At 50.5% G+C, this 17500-nt stretch overlaps 1 protein-coding gene across 1 annotated transcript in view; it reads right to left on the minus strand.

Annotated features, from left to right (window-relative positions):
- Positions 1-17500, minus strand: part of nkain4 (sodium/potassium transporting ATPase interacting 4) — a gene marked incomplete at its 3' end in the record, with an annotated part of 46558 nt that overhangs the window by 7646 nt on the left and 21412 nt on the right. Inside the window, exons 2-3 of the mRNA XM_080833451.1 lie at positions 5597-5734; positions 2296-2376 (exon numbers count right to left, since the gene is read on the minus strand). Of these exons, the coding sequence (XP_080689577.1) occupies positions 2296-2376; positions 5597-5734 (219 nt within the window). The remainder of the gene's footprint in view (positions 1-2295; positions 2377-5596; positions 5735-17500) is intronic.

A 17500-nucleotide genomic window follows, 5' to 3' on the forward strand; every position in this document is an offset into this window, starting at 1 on the left:
ACGCACACACAGACAACTTACGCATGTGACAAAACAAACATACTGACAGTCATACCCACAGGTCCACAAACAATCACAAACACACATACATGCCCCAAAACCACCAGGACAGGCATACACACAAACACAATCACACTCCCACACATATGCACACACACACACACACACACCTCTTCTCAATGTAAGTCTGCCAGTCGCTGTTATCTCAGTAAAGCTGTGCCTTATCAGTCTGCTCTCAAGCAGACATCAAAGACATCACAGACGCTCCACTTACTGGGCTTTCACACACACACACACACACACACACACACACACACACACAGCTTTACGGCTCTGCTCTCACTCAACCTGCCGCCGCTAACAGACAACACAAAGGCCACACACACAACGACACACACACCTACACACACACACACACACACACACACACACACCGACACACACACACACACACACACACACACACACACACACACACACACACACACACACACACACACACACACACACCTACACACACACACACACACACACACACACACACACACACACACACACACACACACACACACACACACACACACAACAAGGCCTGTGGTGCAGCAAACACCCCAAACACAGAGGTCAAGCTTTCATGGACAAATATGCAACTCTCTCATCCCGCAGCTAAAAAAATGCATTGCCTTACTTCATGAGAATACAGACAAACACACACGCGTACAAATGCAAACAAACACACACACGCGCGTGCATTTGCGTACAAACACACACTCATACACACACATGCTTGCCCACACGCACACACACAATCAAGTGCACTCACACACACACACACACACACACACCGACACGCACACACACATTCAAGTGCACTCACACACACACACACACACAAAAACAATCAAAGAGTAGGTGCAAATTAAGCATTCACAGCGGGACTCCCAGGATGCACTGCTGTGGGGCTTGAGAGGTGCTATGGCTGTCAGTGCAGAGATGGCCAGCGGTGGTTCTCTGAGGCGGGGTCAAGGTCTGCTTCTCAAGCTGAACACACACACACACACACCCACACCCACCCACACACACGTACAACCCCCCCTACACACACACACACAAATACACACACACACACACGTACAACCCCCCCCTTCCCCCACACACACACACAAAATACACACATGTACACCCCCCCACACACACAAACACATTTGCACACACAATAGACACAAATACACACACACCCCTACCCACACACACACTCTCCAGGGCTTCAGAGGAGAGTGTATTTCAGCCTCCACTGGAGTTGTGGGTGTGGAGCCCACTGTCTTCCTTATCTCTACCAGTCTGGCCAGCTGTCTTGCTTTAAGCTACGTGGAACTGACCAAAAGCCTGGGTGCACTCCCACACACACACACACACACACACACACACACAGACACTGTACATACACACACACATACACACACACACACACACACACACACACACAGACACACACACACACTGTACATACACACACACACACATATACTGTACACACACACATGCACATGGCACATGCATACAGACACACACGCGTGTGTGTGTATATATATATATATATATATATACACATATACACACACACAGTGATAAACACACATACACACTCACTGCCTCTGCCTGCCTTTCTCTCTCAGGAGTCAGGAGGAAGGGGCTTAGATTTAGATTTCTCCTGCTCCCGCCCAACTCCTCCGTCCCGTACGTGTGTTTGTGTGCTCTCCCATTTATGTCACATCCCCAACTACTCTCCTCATCTCTCTCTCTCTCTCTCTCTCTCTCTTTTTCTGTCTGTCTCTCTCTGTCTCTCACACACACACACACACACACACACACACACACACACACACAGTCAGGTTGACAAACACAGTTTAATGCAGTGTAAACAGAGTCTGGTGCTAAAGCCATATGGTTGATGGGCCCTGGAAAAGTAGGAAAGTCCTGACCTTGGATAGACTTCAAGATAGACAGAAACTTGAAAACCAATATACCTGTACACTCTCACACACACACACACACACACACACACACACACACACACACACACACACACACACACACATACACACACACAACCAAACAAAGACACATACATTCACACATATTTTCACACACAAGGTTTCCTTGGGTAAGGGCACAGGTTAACCCTGCTCAACTGCAGGCACCATAGCCTGGGAGAGCATGTGTGTGTGTGTGTGTGTGTGTGTGTGTGTGTGTGTGTGTGTGTGTGTGTGTGTGTGTGTGTGTGTGTGCGCTTACCTTGGACAGATCTCCCACCTCCAGATAGAAGCAGATGATAAAGACATTCCACGCCACCCACACGGCTGTCCAAATGGTGTACTGTTAGAGGGGCAGATAACACAGTTAGCGTTAGCTTTAGCTTTAGGGTCACGCCTCAGCGCTACACACACACACACACACACATACACACACACGCCAAATCGGATCACACCACAACAGGGGCACCTAAAGGTGACGTGTCAGGTAGGCCTCCCAGGGGGTCGGCTGAAGGATCCGAGGAGGACTGAAACTGGTACAAAAATGGAGTGCAACAGGCAGGAAATGACATCACAGGTGCCAGACTGAGATTAGCACAGAACCGGGGAGATAAGGGAAGTAATCTTCACGCTCTCTTCGCTCTGTGCTAATGTGAATTTCACCGCACCAAGCCAGAGTGATTTCTAGATCTACATGCTCTCAGGTTTGTACCTCCTCTGACGCGATGAACGTTGATAACAAATCGAAATAAAAATTCAAAGAGTAAACCCTACTCAGGATGTCTAAGCTGACATGTCTGAGCGGCTGTTTAAAGTGTATGGCACACTGCTCGAATATGATCACCAATTCGAAATATTAGAAATAGAATAACATCGAAATAGGAATTAGAATTTCAGAATTAGAAATAGAATTAAGAACACAATGAGCCTGTGCACAGTGTGTAAATTGGGTAGAAGTTGACGGTTTACTCTTGTCTCTGGTTTGCAGATACCGTGTGCGGATAGAGAGTGTTCGCCTTAACGATAGGGCTATCTGTATTAGTTTCTTTTCTGACGCAGACAAAACTCGGCTCCGAGTGTAAACTTGGCTTTACATGACGACCCCGAATTAAAATTAAAAACACAATGAGCCTGTGCACAGTGTGTAAATTGGGGAGAAGTTGACGGTTTACTCTCTGCTTTACATGACGTCCCTGACCAACCTAACCCCAAATGACCCCTCCCCCACCCCCGGCCCACCTTCATCTCAGGGAGTCTCTTATCAGGCTGTAGTTTACGCCGGCACTGTGTGCTTTAGAGCCCAACGCCTTCATCACCTCAACAGCTCTGCTTTGTGTTGTGTTTACAACGCAGCTAGCGCAATCTGCTCAGGCTTTTATGAGCGAGGATGACAATTCAAATGCAAATACTAGCCGCCCACCAACCATTTAAGTGTGAAGTCTCTGAAAGGCATTGAGTTAACTCGGTTTGAAGACTCTCTCTCTCTCTCTCTCTCTCTCTCTCTCTCGTTCTCTCTCCCGCGCTCTCTTTCTCTCTCTATCTACGTATCTCTATCCCTCTTTCTCTCTCTCTCTTTCTTTCTCTTTCTCTCTCTCTTTCTTTCTCTCTCTATCTTTCTCTCTCTCTCTCCCTCTCCGTTTCACTCAGAGACTTCAGAGCAGTCAAAGTAGCGGATTACCAAAAGAAAAGGGGAAATAATGCTGATTTAGTGTCGACTGTCACGGCATCCCGCAGTTCACTTCAGGGCTCGATCAGCGTCAGGGACGCCATAATCACACAGTTCACATCGGTAAAGGGGCTGATGGGAAAGGGCTGTGTTTACGAGGCAATAAACAGAGACTGGCACAACTCAATGCTGCCCTAAGGGGCCATCCAAGTGTGTGTGTGTGTGTGTGTGTGTGTGTGTCAGTGTGTGTGTGTGTGTGTGTGTGTGTGTGTGTGTGTGTGTGTGTGTGTGTGAGTGTGTGTCACTGTGGGCGTGGTACTACATGCCAATGTGCTGCTGGCGACCGGTGGTGTTTTTCTAGGTAAATGCGTGAGGTGTTGGTGAGTCACATTTGGGTCGTGGGATTACACAATGACTCAGATGATTTGCACCTTCTAATAAAAACACGGTCCCCACAGGGCAAGCCGAGGCAGGAGAGCCGATCCCCTGCTCCGCCATTCGGGCCTTCGCTCCTCTCTCCTCCCCTCTGTTCCCCCTCTCCGCTCCCCTCTCCTCCTCTAACTCCTCTCCTCTCCTCTCCTCTCCTCTCCTCTCCTCTCCTCTCCTCTCCTCTCCCCTCCCCTCCCCTCCCCTCCTCTCTCCTCCCCTCCGCTCCCCTCCCCTCCCCTCCCCTCCTCTAACTCCTCTCTTATCTTCCCCCGTCAGTGATTCATCACTCTTCTGTTGCATTTCCTCATTTCCACGCTGTTCTACGGTCGTTTGTTTCTCTCGCGCTGTACATCTTCTCCGTCGAAGCGGAGAGAGAGAGTCAGCGTCTCTTGAACACTGGTACACGGGTATCGCTGCAGTTTATCTGGATTTAACAAACACTAAAACATTACCACGGAGAACAATCCTCCCCTCTCCTCCTCCTCCTCCCGTCTCCTCTCTCTCTCTCTCTCTCTCTCTCTCTCTCTCTCTCTCTCCCTCTCTCTCTCTCTCTCTCCCTCGCTCTCTCTCTCTCTGCATAAGAATGAGGCGGAGAACCACCCACAAGATTTTTAAATATTAATGCACACCTCAACAGAAACAAAACACACTCTTAAAAGTGCTGCCTGGTGCATTATCTAAAAATAACAACACCCAAATCCGACCCAAGCCCCCCTCTCCCCCTCCTGCACTCGCCCTAAACGAAACTTGGGCAAAGCCGAGGAGATCCTGGTGGATTTGAGGTGAAGCTGCAATTAGGCTGAGCTGAGTGGAGTGCTGGGCGAGTCTAAATCAATTAATTAACAGTAATTACCAACGGATTGGAAAGATTAGCAGGCCAAACACTGTGTCAGGAGCTCTAAGATCAGCTTTAGGGTGTGTGTGTGTGTGTGTGTGTGTGTGTGTGTGTGTGTGTGTGTGTGTGTGTGTGTGTGTGTGTGTGAGAGAGAGTGTGTGTGTGTCTGTGAGCGTATGGGGGAAGTGTGTGTGTGTGTGTGTTGGGGGGGAAAAGAGCTAATACGTGGTTTACATGTGTGTTTATGGGGGGTGGGGGGGCTAGGTGTGTGTTGAGTAAATGAGTAAATGTCTTTAGATCTCCGCTTAACTGTTTGTTTTAAAGGCAACACAAATAGGGCACTGTATAGCAAAATACTTAATAGCGTATAAAACAGCTTATAGTAAACCTAATTTTGTGTTGAATAGTACTGCTTGCTAGTGGAGACTCACCACCACAATGTAAAAAAAACGTTACGTTGGTTGTCAATGGTAACCATTCAAGAGCATTGATATGGAACGGCGATTTAACTTTTCTACTGGGATTACGTCCAAGGTGTCCGGTTATACGAACTTAATGTACACCCCATTAGCCAATCAGAAAACAGTATTTCGTTCCAGAGGGAGATAATACTGCTTGTTAGTGGAGACTCACCACCACAATGTAACGTGGTCTGTACTGGATAGTTCCGAAGAGGCCCAAGATGACGACGATGATGTGGAAGAAGTTGGCCAGGATAGGAGCCCACTGGTAGCCCAGGAAGTCAAACACCTGCCTCTCCAGTGCCAGCATCTACAGGAGAAATACACAAAACAACGTCAGAAATGTGATTCAAAACAATAGTCTGGAGCAAACTACCACTGTTGAGATGTTTCTAGAACCAGAATCGTTTTTATTGCTAAGTTAGTTTACATATAACGAAGTTTCTTTGGCATTTTGGTGCAAAACAACATAGTTATTACTGCAAGTCAAGAAACATAAGAAAACAATATACAGAATATGTACAAAATATGTTAAAGTGACTACTAATGGTGAAGTGAATGACATAAACTCACTGGTCGTTCCAACTGACCGTGCAGGTTATGCACTATGCAATTCTCTGCACACCACGACATTGTAAGTGAAGCTTTCACAGCACGACATTGCCAACAATATTGGCAAAAAGACACCAGTTAGCATGCTAGCAAGCTTAATCAGTGCCCGCTGTGCTGCAGTTGGTGTTTGTAAGGTTTTTCCACGCCGTTTATGTGGTAAAACTCGCTACTTTAAGACCAAAACTCCTTAATGTTGTTTAAACGAAGGAAACTCCCTTAACCTTCCCTAACGCGAGGCCTCTTGCTCATACGAAACAAGGCAGACAGTTTGCATGGTGGTTTAAAAATTCAAATTCAGACCCTTTACCATAAAGAAAATGTTTGAGTTGTAACTGGATAAATGTTATGAACAAACAACTCTGACTTCCTGGACTGGAGTCAAGTCCACAACCGAACTCCAGGAAACACTGAAGCTCCGCAGAGAGTTTAAACAACATGGCCGCCGTCTTCAGTCTCTTCCAATTACTCCGCTAACCCCCATGTTTTAAAAACAACACAAAGGCTGCCGTGTCTGCACTTTTCCTACGCTCCTGGGAGTAAAGTGAGAATATGGATCTCGGCGCAGCGCAACCTGAAGCATGTCCTGGTCCCACAGCGCTGGGGCCTGATTCCAGGTTATCTGTGGCCTGGAGGGGAGTTTGCGTTCACTAAATTAACACAGGGAACTTTTGCATGAGAGTCCTCCAGGGTTATGTGTATTAATTAATCAGGAAGTTGAACCACAGCCAAGTGGAAAGAGGACAGCCTATATAAACTGGTGGAGGAGATCAGACTGGCCCTCGGAGTGCAGACCAGCCTTGTGTCCTCGTGTCGAGTGAGAGAGAGAGGAGAGGAGAGGAGAGAGAGAGAGAGAGAGAGAGAGAGAGGCTCACCCAGAGGAGAGAGGAGGAGGAGGAGAGAGAGAGAGAGGAGAGAGAGGCTCACCCAGAGGAGAGAGGAGGAGGAGGAGAGAGAGAGAGAGAGGAGAGAGAGAGAAGAGAGAGAGAGAAGAGAGAGAGAGAGAGAGAGGGAGGGGAGAGGAGAGGAAAGTCTCAACCAGAGGAGAGGAGAGGACAGAGAGAGGAGAGGAGAGAGAGAGGAGAGAGAGAGGCTCAACCAGAGCAGAGGAGAGGAGAGGAGAGGAGAAGAGAGGAGAGGAGAGGAGGGGAGAGGAGAGGAGAGGGGAGGAGAGGAGAGGAGAGGGGAGGAGAGGAGAGGAGAGGAGAGAGAGGAGAGAGAGAGGCTCACCCAGAGGAGAGGAGAGGAGAGGAGAGGAGAGGAGAGGGGAGGAGAGGAGAGGAGAGGAGAGAGAGAGGAGAGAGAGAGAGAGGCTCACCCATAGGAGAGGAAAGTCTCAACCAGAGAAGAGGAGAGGAGAGGTGTGAGAGAGAGAGAGAGAGAGGCTCACCCATAGGAGAGGAGAGGAAAGGAAGGCGGAGAGGAAGACGGAGAGAGAGAGAGAGAGAGAGAGAGAGAGAGAGAGAGAGAGAGGAAGACGGAGAGAGAGAGAGAGACTCTTGAGCTAGTAAATCAAGCCGCTTAATCAGCTTCCTGACAGGAAGAGGAACTGATGCCAGAGGGACTCTGTCTTTATGTCGTTGTGGTCTGAAGAGAGCTCGTCACCACAGCAGCTCCTCAGAACAGTCGTCACTACGGCAACGCTTCCACCTCCAACGCTCAGGGGTTCACTGCTCCACCACTGAAAACCTCGAGAGAGTCTACCGCTGGATCATTTCAGCGTGTGTGTGTGTGTGTGTTTGGAGTATGTGTGTGTGAGTGTGCATGTGTGTGTGTGTGTGTGCATGTGTGTGAGTGTGCATGTGTGTGTGTGTGTGTGTGTATGTTGGGGGAGGGGACCCTTCATGGCTCTGACACGCAGCCAAATGCTGGGAGACAGGCGGAGGAGGCCGTGGGAAGTTTAATTTAGCGAGCGGCGGTCCGGTCGTCCTGAATTTGCCTCGGCCATGTCAGCCTGCCACCTCCTCGCTCGACTGCACCTGACAGCTGCTGCCTCTCTGGATCCGGTCCACACCTGAGGGGGGGGGTGGTTGTGGGCTGAGCAGCGCAGGGGGGGGCTCTGGTACAGGGCTGGTACTAGCTAGTTGTGAAGGTGGGGGGGCTGGAGGTGGAGGTGGCAGCGGCAGAGGCAGAGGCAGAGGCAATCGGGGGTGGAGGTGCTGGAGGTGGAGGTGGCAGAGGCAGAGGCAATCGGGGGTGGAGGTGGCAGTGGCAGAGGCAGAGGCAATCGGGGGTGGAGGTGCTGGAGGTGGCAGTGGCAGAGGCAGAGGCAATCGGGGGTGGAGGTGCTGGAGGTGGAGGTGGCAGTGGCAGAGGCAGAGGCAGAGGCAATCGGGGGTGGAGGTGCTGGAGGTGGAGGTGGCAGTGGCAGAGGCAGAGGCAATCGGGGGTGGAGGTGGCAGAGGCAGAGGCAGAGGCAATCGGGGGTGGAGGTGCTGGAGGTGGAGGTGGCAGTGGCAGAGGCAATCGGGGGTGGAGGGGCTGGAGGTGGAGGTGGCAGAGGCAGAGGCAATCGGGGGTGGAGGTGCTGGAGGTGGAGGTGGAGGTGGCAGAGGCAGAGGCAATCGGGGGAGGAGGTGCTGGAGGTGGAGGTGGCAGAGGCAGAGGCAATCGGGGGTGGAGGTGCTGGAGGTGGAGGTGGCAGTGGCAGAGGCAGAGGCAATCGGGGGTGGAGGGGCTGGAGGTGGAGGTGGCAGAGGCAGAGGCAATCGGGGGTGGAGGTGCTGGAGGTGGAGGTGGCAGAGGCAGAGGCAGAGGCAATCGGGGGTGGAGGTGCTGGAGGTGCTGGAGGTGGTGCTGATGAAGATGAAGTGATGGTGGACAATAGTATACTTCCCTTCCTGGTTTGGAGCAGTGACAGCCACACTGTAAACCCGAACAAGTTCAGAGAACTCAAAACTTTTGATGTAACCGATCACATAAGAAAATTTGAGTACATATATTATTTTTTTTAAGTAAACTTAACTCAAAAATTATACATGAAGGAATTGAAATGTATAATTTTTGAGTTAAGTTTACTTAAAAAAAATAATATATGTACTCAAATTTTCTTATGTAATCGGTTACATCAAAAGTTTTGAGTTCTCTGAACTTGTTCGGGTTTACAGTGCATGATTAAAAGCCCAGGCTGTAAGGAGGAGACTGCAGAGAGAGAGAACGAGTGGCAAAGGGTGCAGGGGGGGGGGGGTGAGGAGGAGGAGGGCGTGGGGGGGGGGGGGACGGGACAGAGGTTGTGGAGGTGGAGGTGGAGGTGGAGGTGGAGATAATGGCAGTTGACGCAGTGGGGGTAGTGATGGTGATGGTGCTGGTGGTGCTGTATTTCCCTCTCTTGTTTGGACCGGTGACAGACATGATTAAAGCCCTCGCCTGAGAGACTGGATACTGGAGAGGAGAATGAGTAAGAGAGGGGGTGAGGGGTGTGTGTGTGTGTGTGTGTGTGTGTGTGTGTGTGTGTGAGCTAATGGGGGATGCTGTGAGGGGTTACCTCTGCTCTATGTGACCTGATAATGAGAGAGAGGGCGGGGGGCGGGTGGTACTCAGGGAAAAGAGAAGAGAGGAAGGCTAGACGGACAGAATGAGAGAATGAGATAGTGAAGAGAGAGAGGGAGGGAGTGAATGAGACAGTAAAGAAAGAGGGAGGGACAGAGATAGTGAAGAGAGAGGGAGTGAATGAGACAGTAAAGAAAGAGGGAGGGACAGAGATAGTGAAGAGAGAGGGAGTGAATGAGATAGTGAAGAGAGAGGGAGGGAAAGAGACAGATAGAGTGAAAATACATTGGGAGAGAGGGAGATGGATGGATCAAAGGAGGAAGGAAAAAAGAGAGGGGGCGAGAGAGAAAGAGATGAAAAAAGAGAAGAAGAGGTAGAAAAGGAATGGATGGTGAGAGATAGAGACCTGAGGAGAGAAAAGGAGAGAGCGAGAGAAACATATATGGGGAGAGAGAGAGGGAGAGAGATGAGGAGAGAAAAGGAGAGAGCGAGAGAAACATATATGGGGAGAGAGAGAGGGAGAGAGATGAGGAGAGAAAAGAAGAGAGCGAGAGAAACGTATATGAGAGAGAGAGAGGGAGAGAGAAGGGAGCGAGAGGGATGAGGAGAGAAAAGAAGAGAGCGGAGAGAAACGTTATGAGAGAGAGAGAGGGAGAGAGAAGGGAGGCGAGAGGGAGTGAGGAGAGAAAAGAAGAGAGTGAGAGAAACGTATATATGGTGGAGTAGAGAGAGATGAGGAGAAAAGAAGAGAGTGAGAGAAACGTATATATGGATGGAGAGAGAGAGAGTGAGGAGAGAAAGAAGAGAGTGAGAAACGTTATATGGATGAGAAGGAGAGATGAGAGAGAGGAAAAGAAGAGAGTGAGAGAAAGGTATATATATGGATGGAGAGAGAGAGAGATGAGGAGAGAAAAGAAGAGAGTGAGAGAAACTATATATGGATGGAGAGAGAGAGAGAGAGGAGAGAAAAGAAGAGAGCAGAGAAACATATGAGGAGAGAGAGAGAGAGAGAAAGAGAGATAGAGATGAGGAGAGAAAAGAACAGGCGAGAGAAACATATATGAGGAGAGGAGAGGGAGAGAGAATGGAGCAGAGAGAACCAAAAAGAGAGGGAGAGAGAGAGATGAGGAGTAGTGTTGGGATGTGACATAAATGGGAGAGCACACAAACACACGTACAGGACGGAGGAGTTGGCGGGAGCAGGAGAAATATAAATATAAGCCCCTTCCTGACTCCCACCCAGCAGGCTGGAATGGACTCAGGCACGGTCATAAACCGGACTCAGGGCACGGTCATAAACCACAGACACACACAGAACCAACATGACCCAGAAGCACAACCTCAGCCTGGACACCATCACTCTCCCACACAAACAATGAGAGAGAGAGAGGACAGGAGGAGGAGGAGGAGGAGGAGAGGAAGAGGAGAGGGGTAAAAGAGAGAGAGGGGGGTTTGAGATGCTAAGGAAGAAAACGACAGAGAGAGAAGGAGATAAAGAGGTGGGGAGACAGAGAGTTAAAGAGAGAGAGAGAGAGAGAGAGAGAGAGAGAGAGAAGAGAGAGAGAGAGAGACATGAAGGACAGAGGGAGAGCGGGGCAAGAGATGAAGCAGAGAAAGTATGAAGAGGAAGAATGAAAAGATAAATAAATAATACAAAAGTCAGAAAGAGAGAGAGAGGGGTGGGGGGGGGGGGGGGGGTGTCTGGTTCAGTGCGCAGCTCCTCAGCCTCGGTCTCAGGAGTCGTTAAGAAGTCTAATCACACTTCAAACAGCGCCATTCAAATCACCGCACCGCAAGATGCCATCCCTTAATACAGCACAGCACAGCCCCTGCACAGCACAGCACAGCACAGCACAGCACAGCACAGCACAGCACAGCACAGCACAGCACAGCACAGCACAGCACAGCACAGCACAGCACAGCACAGCACAGCACAGCACAGCACAGCAGCAGTCTGGTTTTCCATCCGTGCGCTGTGAGCCCCACCTCCTCTTCCCTCCATCTCAGACCTCCCTCAAACCCTCACACGGAGCAGACAGGGGGGAGCTCGACCTCTCTCTGGCCCAGACCGAGCCTGAGGAGGACCTGACCGACAAACTGAGACGCTCCCCCGAACTCCGTGGGACCCTGGGCGCGTCTCCCAGAAAAACAAAGGACACAAACCAGAGCTGGGGAGGCAAGATAACCATATCTCCTCTCCTCTCCTCTCGCCTCTCCCATGCCTGACCACTCTCTGCATCTCTCAGAGGGCCGCAGAGGATGCTGGGAAGGGCCATGTTTTTTTTCTTTTTCTTTCCAGGCCACTTCTCCTCGTCAATAACAGCGCTGGTGGAAAGGGAGGGGGTTGGATGCACATGAGGCAGAGGTGTCGGGTGTCCACCACAAAGCCGGCCCGCTGACCCCCACTCACTAAGCACGCTCGCTAATAGCCCCCCCCCCCCCCCCTACTTCACCCAACCCTAACCCCACGGAAAGGAGAAAGGGGGGGTGGGGGGCGGGGGTAATGAAATCAAATAAACCGGGAAGAAGAGGAACGTGATGAAATTATACCCCCGGATCGCTCGACGGCAATTCATTTGTTATGGTCGGTGTATTTTTAGCTTGTGTGATTCACTTTGGATGTGGTACATGTAAACCAGGGAAGAGGAGGGAGGGGGGGGGGGGGGGGTGGGGGGTGTGCTGAGATGGAACTGGTAACGCTGGTTAATATTGGAATTCTACTGGCGTCAGGAATTCCGTCAGGTGCTGGGGATGCAATCAGCTGGGTGAAGAGAGAATTCAGTGTGTGCGTGCGTGTAGTGATTTATGGGAGCCCTGGGGGGGGTCAGGGCAGGGCCGTTCCTGGGGTTAAGAGAGAGGTAGAGAGGAGGGGTGTGTTTGAGAGCGTGGTGCTGTCCCCTGAATTAGATGCTTTTATTGCCCTCGTTATTTCCTGCCCCCAAGGTAAGCTCACCTGGAGCTCCAGGTGTATATCAGGTGGCGACGGCGATGACAGTCAAGGAATCCAACAACAGGCCTCTTGTGTGTGTGTGTGTGTGTGTGTGTGTGTGTGTGTGTGTGTGTGTGTGTTTGTGTGTGTGTGTGTGTGTGTGTGATCAGCTGTGAACTTCCCGCTACTCTGAAACCATACAACCACACGGTGCTAAGCTAAATGATCAGGTCATCAAGTGAATTGCCTGTTACTATTTTATTACATTTCCCAAGCAGAAGCCTCAGGATATAGGTGTGAGCTTCCTGCCATTCTTAACCATTAGCTCACCTTGTGCTGGGATGCACTTATATTAGATGAAGTACTGTAACCGCGTAAATGACTGTCCAGGCAGGATTTTTAGTTGCATTTGGCCTTTAACAAGATCCTATCCAGGCAGGATTTCTAGTTGCATTCGGCCTTTCAGTGAATCCAGGCAGGATTTCTAGTTGCATTTGGCCTTTAACTAGATCCCGTCAAAGCCATCAACTCAAATGGAGTCTGTGATCCTGGATGTGCTCTGATAGGACGAATCACACATCTGAGAAACCAGGCCACCGGGGGGCGGGTGGAAAAACCATCTCCTCTGAGCGCCGTCCCACACACACACACACACACACACACACACAACACACACACACACACACACACCATCTCCTCTGAGCGCCGTCCCACCACACCACACACACACACTCACACACACACACACACACACACACACACACACACACCATCTCCTCTGAGCGCCGTCCCACACACACACACACACACACACACACACACACACACACAACACACACACACACACACACACAACACACAACACACACACACACACACACACACACACACACCATCTCCTCTGAGCGCCGTCCACCAGGGCAGGAGGAAGCTCTGGGCACCAAACAGGTCAGCTGGAAAAGTGGCCACAGCATAACAACCATCCAATCACGAGAAGCTCTTTCCTGCTCTATTTTCTCTCTATTTTCTCTATCTGGTCCTTTTCTTTTTCTTTTCCTGCCTTTCTTCCTCGCCTGTACTTTTCTCTTCCTCTCTCTCTTTCTCTTTTCTTTCTCACTCTTTCCTTCTCTTTCTCTTTTCTCTCTTCTTATCTTTTCCCTCTCCTCTCCTCCTTTATCCACTCAACCTTCCTTTCTCTCTCCATCATGGACTTGCTTTCAAATCCAGTTTCATCCTATCTCTCTCTCTCTCCCTCTCTCTCTCTCTCCCTCCCTCTCTCTGTCTGTCTGTCGTCTCTCTCTCTCTCCTCTCGCTCTCCCCTCTCTCTCTCTCTCTGTCTGTCTGTCGGTCGCATCTCTCTCTCTCTCTCTCTCTCTCTCTCCCTCTCGCTCTCCCTCTCTCTCTCTCTCTGTCTGTATGTCGGTCTCTCTCTCTCTCTCTCTCTCCCTCTCACTCTCTCCCTCCCTCCCTCCTCTCTCTCTCTCTCTCACTCTCTGTCTGTCTATCTCTCTCTCCCCTCCCTCTCTCTCTCCCTCCCTCTCTCTCTCTCCCTCCCCTCTCTCTCCCTCCCTCTCTCTCTCCCTCCCTCCCTCTCTCTCTCTCTCACTCTCTGTCTGTCTATCTCTCTCTCCCTCCCTCCCTCTCTCTCTCTCTCTCTCCTCTCTCTCTCCCTCCCTCCCTCTCCTCCCTCTCTCTCTCTCCCTCCCTCTCTCTCTCTCCTCCCTCCCTCCCTCTCTCTCTCTCTCTCTCACTCTCTGTCTGTCTATCTCTCTCTCCCTCCCTCCCTCTCTCTCTCTCTCTCACTCTCTGTCTGTCTATCTCTCTCTCCCTCCCTCCCTCCCTCTCTCTCTCTCTCTCTCTCTCTCCCTCCCTCTCTCTCTCCCTCTCTCTCTCTCTCTCCCCCCTTATTCTCCCTCCCTCTGTGTTTTTTCACTTCCTGCCTTCTTCATCCCTTTTATCTGTGCCTTTCTTTCATGTAGTGTGTCCAATTCTTCCTCTTCAAAACATTCATTTGAACACGGGGCTGTGTTGAGCCAACCATTAGCAGGAGAGCGATCATATACTTCTTGGCCAGGCTTTGATAGACCTAAATTGAGCTGTCATCTCTTTCCTCTGTGCATATAATGGCAGGATGGATTCCTCGGCGTCCTTCGTGTAATGATGTGACGAGATGGATCAGGTTCCCAACACACACTCGCGAGTGCCAGGAAAAAGTTTGCGAAGGAGAAAGTATCGGTTTGCCAGCTGAGGGAGATTAATTGAAACTTTCACAATTGTTTTAGGAAGAGAGGGAGATAGGGAGAGAGAGAGAGAGAGAGGGAGGGAAGTCAAGTCAAGTCACGTTTATTTATATAGCACAATTAAAAACAACAGGAGTTGTACCAAAGTGCTATCAAATCGAGGTGAATCAATTGACAGTAAAATTTACAAGAATATTAGACAGAGATTACAAATGATTTAAAGACCTAAAAAAGCAACAAAAAAAGAATACGAGAAAAATAAACAGGCAGACATGGAGGAGAGAGACAAGAAGCAAAGAGAGAGAGGTGAAGAGAGTGGAAAGAGAGGAAAGGAGAAGAGGGTTTAATGAAGGTGTGAGAGAGAGAGTAGGGGAGAGAGGAGAGGAGAAGAGGGTTAAATGAACACGTGAGAGAGAGAGAGGAGGAGAAGAGGGCTAAATGAAGGAGTGGGGAGAGGAGAGAGGAGGAGAAGAGGGCTAAATGAAGGAGTGGGGAGAGGAGAGAGGAGAGGAGAAGAGGGCTAAATGAAGGAGTGGGGAGAGGAGAGAGGAGGAGAAGAGGGCTAAATGAAGGAGTGGGGAGAGGAGAGAGGAGGAGAAGAGGCTAAATGAAGGAGTGGGGAGAGGAGAGAGGAGGAGAGAGGGCTAAATGAAGGAGTGGGGAGAGGAGAGAGGAGGAGAAGAGGGCTAAATGAAGGAGTGGGAGAGGAGAGAGGAGGAGAAGAGGGCTAAATGCATAAACTGTACCCGCAATCTAACTTACATTAGACTGACTTTCATTGCTTTTTGTCCCTAGCAAAAATAGACCCAAAAAGGTGTGAGGTGTGAAAATAGGGCCCAGGGAAACAGATTCCCTTTAATGCGAGATGACACTTGTGTTTAAAAACTAGGATAAATGATTGTCATCATGCATTAAAAGGTTCCTGCAAGAGCAAGGTTACTACACTAAAGAGAGTGAATGAATGTTCTTGATTCTAAACAAAAAAACATAAGCCCAATATAGCAAACACGGATAAAAACACGGATAAAAAAAGAACTCTGAACCAACCGCTATATGCTATGAGGAAAGAGAAGATGACTATTTGATTTAATCACAAGAGACTAAGCTAGGATGGAGAGAGGAGGAGAAGAGGGCTGAATGAAGGAGTGGGGAGAGGAGAGAGGAGGAGAAGAGGAGGAGAAGAGGGCTGAATGAAGGAGTGGGGAGAGGAGAGGAGAGGAGAGAGGAGGAGAAGAGGGCTAAATGAAGGAGTGGGGAGAGGAGAGAGGAGAAGAGGGCTAAATGAAGGAGTGGGGAGAGGAGAGAGGAGGAGAAGAGGGCTGAATGAAGGAGTGGAGAGAGGAGAGAGGAGGAGAAGAGGGCTAAATGAAGGAGTGGGGAGAGGAGAGGAGAGGAGAGAGGAGGAGAAGAGGGCTGAATGAAGGAGTGGGGAGAGGAGAGGAGAGGAGAGAGGAGGAGAAGAGGGCTGAATGAAGGAGTGGGGAGAGGAGAGGAGAGGAGAGAGGAGGAGAAGAGGGCTGAATGAAGGAGTGGGGAGAGGAGAGGAGAGGAGAGAGGAGGAGAAGAGGGCTGAATGAAGGAGTGGGGAGAGGAGAGGAGAGGAGAGAGGAGGAGAAGAGGGCTGAATGAAGGAGTGGGGAGAGGAGAGGAGAGGAGAAGAGGGCTGAATGAAGGAGTGGGGAGAGGAGAGAGGAGGAGAAGAGGGCTGAATGAAGGAGTGGGGAGAGGAGAGGAGAGGAGAGAGAGGAGGAGAAGAGGGCTGAATGAAGGAGTGGGGAGAGGAGAGGAGAGGAGAGAGGAGGAGAAGAGGGCTGAATGAAGGAGTGGGGAGAGGAGAGGAGAGGAGAGAGGAGGAGAAGAGGGCTGAATGAAGGAGTGGGGAGAGGAGAGGAGAGGAGAGAGGAGGAGAAGAGGGCTGAATGAAGGAGTGGGGAGAGGAGAGGAGAGGAGAGAGGAGGAGAAGAGGGCTGAATGAAGGAGTGGGGAGAGGAGAGGAGAGGAGAAGAGGGCTGAATGAAGGAGTGGGGAGAGGAGAGAGGAGGAGAAGAGGGCTGAATGAAGGAGTGGGGAGAGGAGAGGAGAGGAGAGAGGAGGAGAAGAGGGCTGAATGAAGGAGTGGGGAGAGGAGAGGAGAGGAGAGAGGAGGAGAAGAGGGCTGAATGAAGGAGTGGGGAGAGGAGAGGAGAGGAGAGAGGAGGAGAAGAGGGCTGAATGAAGGAGTGGGGAGAGGAGAGGAGAGGAGAGAGGAGGAGAAGAGGGCTGAATGAAGGAGTGGGGAGAGGAGAGGAGAGGAGAGAGGAGGAGAAGAGGGCTGAATGAAGGAGTGGGGAGAGGAGAGGAGAGGAGAGAGGAGGAGAAGAGGGCTAAATGAAGGAGTGGGGAGAGGAGAGGAGAGGAGAAGAGGGCTGAATGAAGGAGTGGGGAGAGGAGAGAGGAGGAGAAGAGGGCTGAATGAAGGAGTGGGGAGAGGAGAGAGGAGGAGAAGAGGGTTAAATGAAGGAGTGGGGAGAGGAGAGGAGAGGAGAAGAGGAGGAGAAGAGGGCTAAATGAAGGAGTGGGGAGAGGAGAGAGGAGTAGGGAGAGAGGAGGAGAAGAAGGCTAAATGAAGGAGTGAGAGAGGAGAGAGGAGGAGAAGAAGGCTTAATGAAGGAGTGAGAGAGGAGAGAGGAGGAGAAGAGGGCTAAATGAAGGAGTGAGAGAGGAGAGGAGAGAGGAGGAGAAGAGGGCTGAATGAAGGAGTGAGAGAGGAGAGGAGAGAGGAGGAGAAGAGGGCTAAATGAAGGAGTGGGGAGAGGAGAGAGGAGGAGAA

Source organism: Sprattus sprattus (assembly GCF_963457725.1).
Source record: "Sprattus sprattus genome assembly, chromosome: 2".
NCBI classification, from domain to species: domain Eukaryota; kingdom Metazoa; phylum Chordata; class Actinopteri; order Clupeiformes; family Clupeidae; genus Sprattus; species Sprattus sprattus.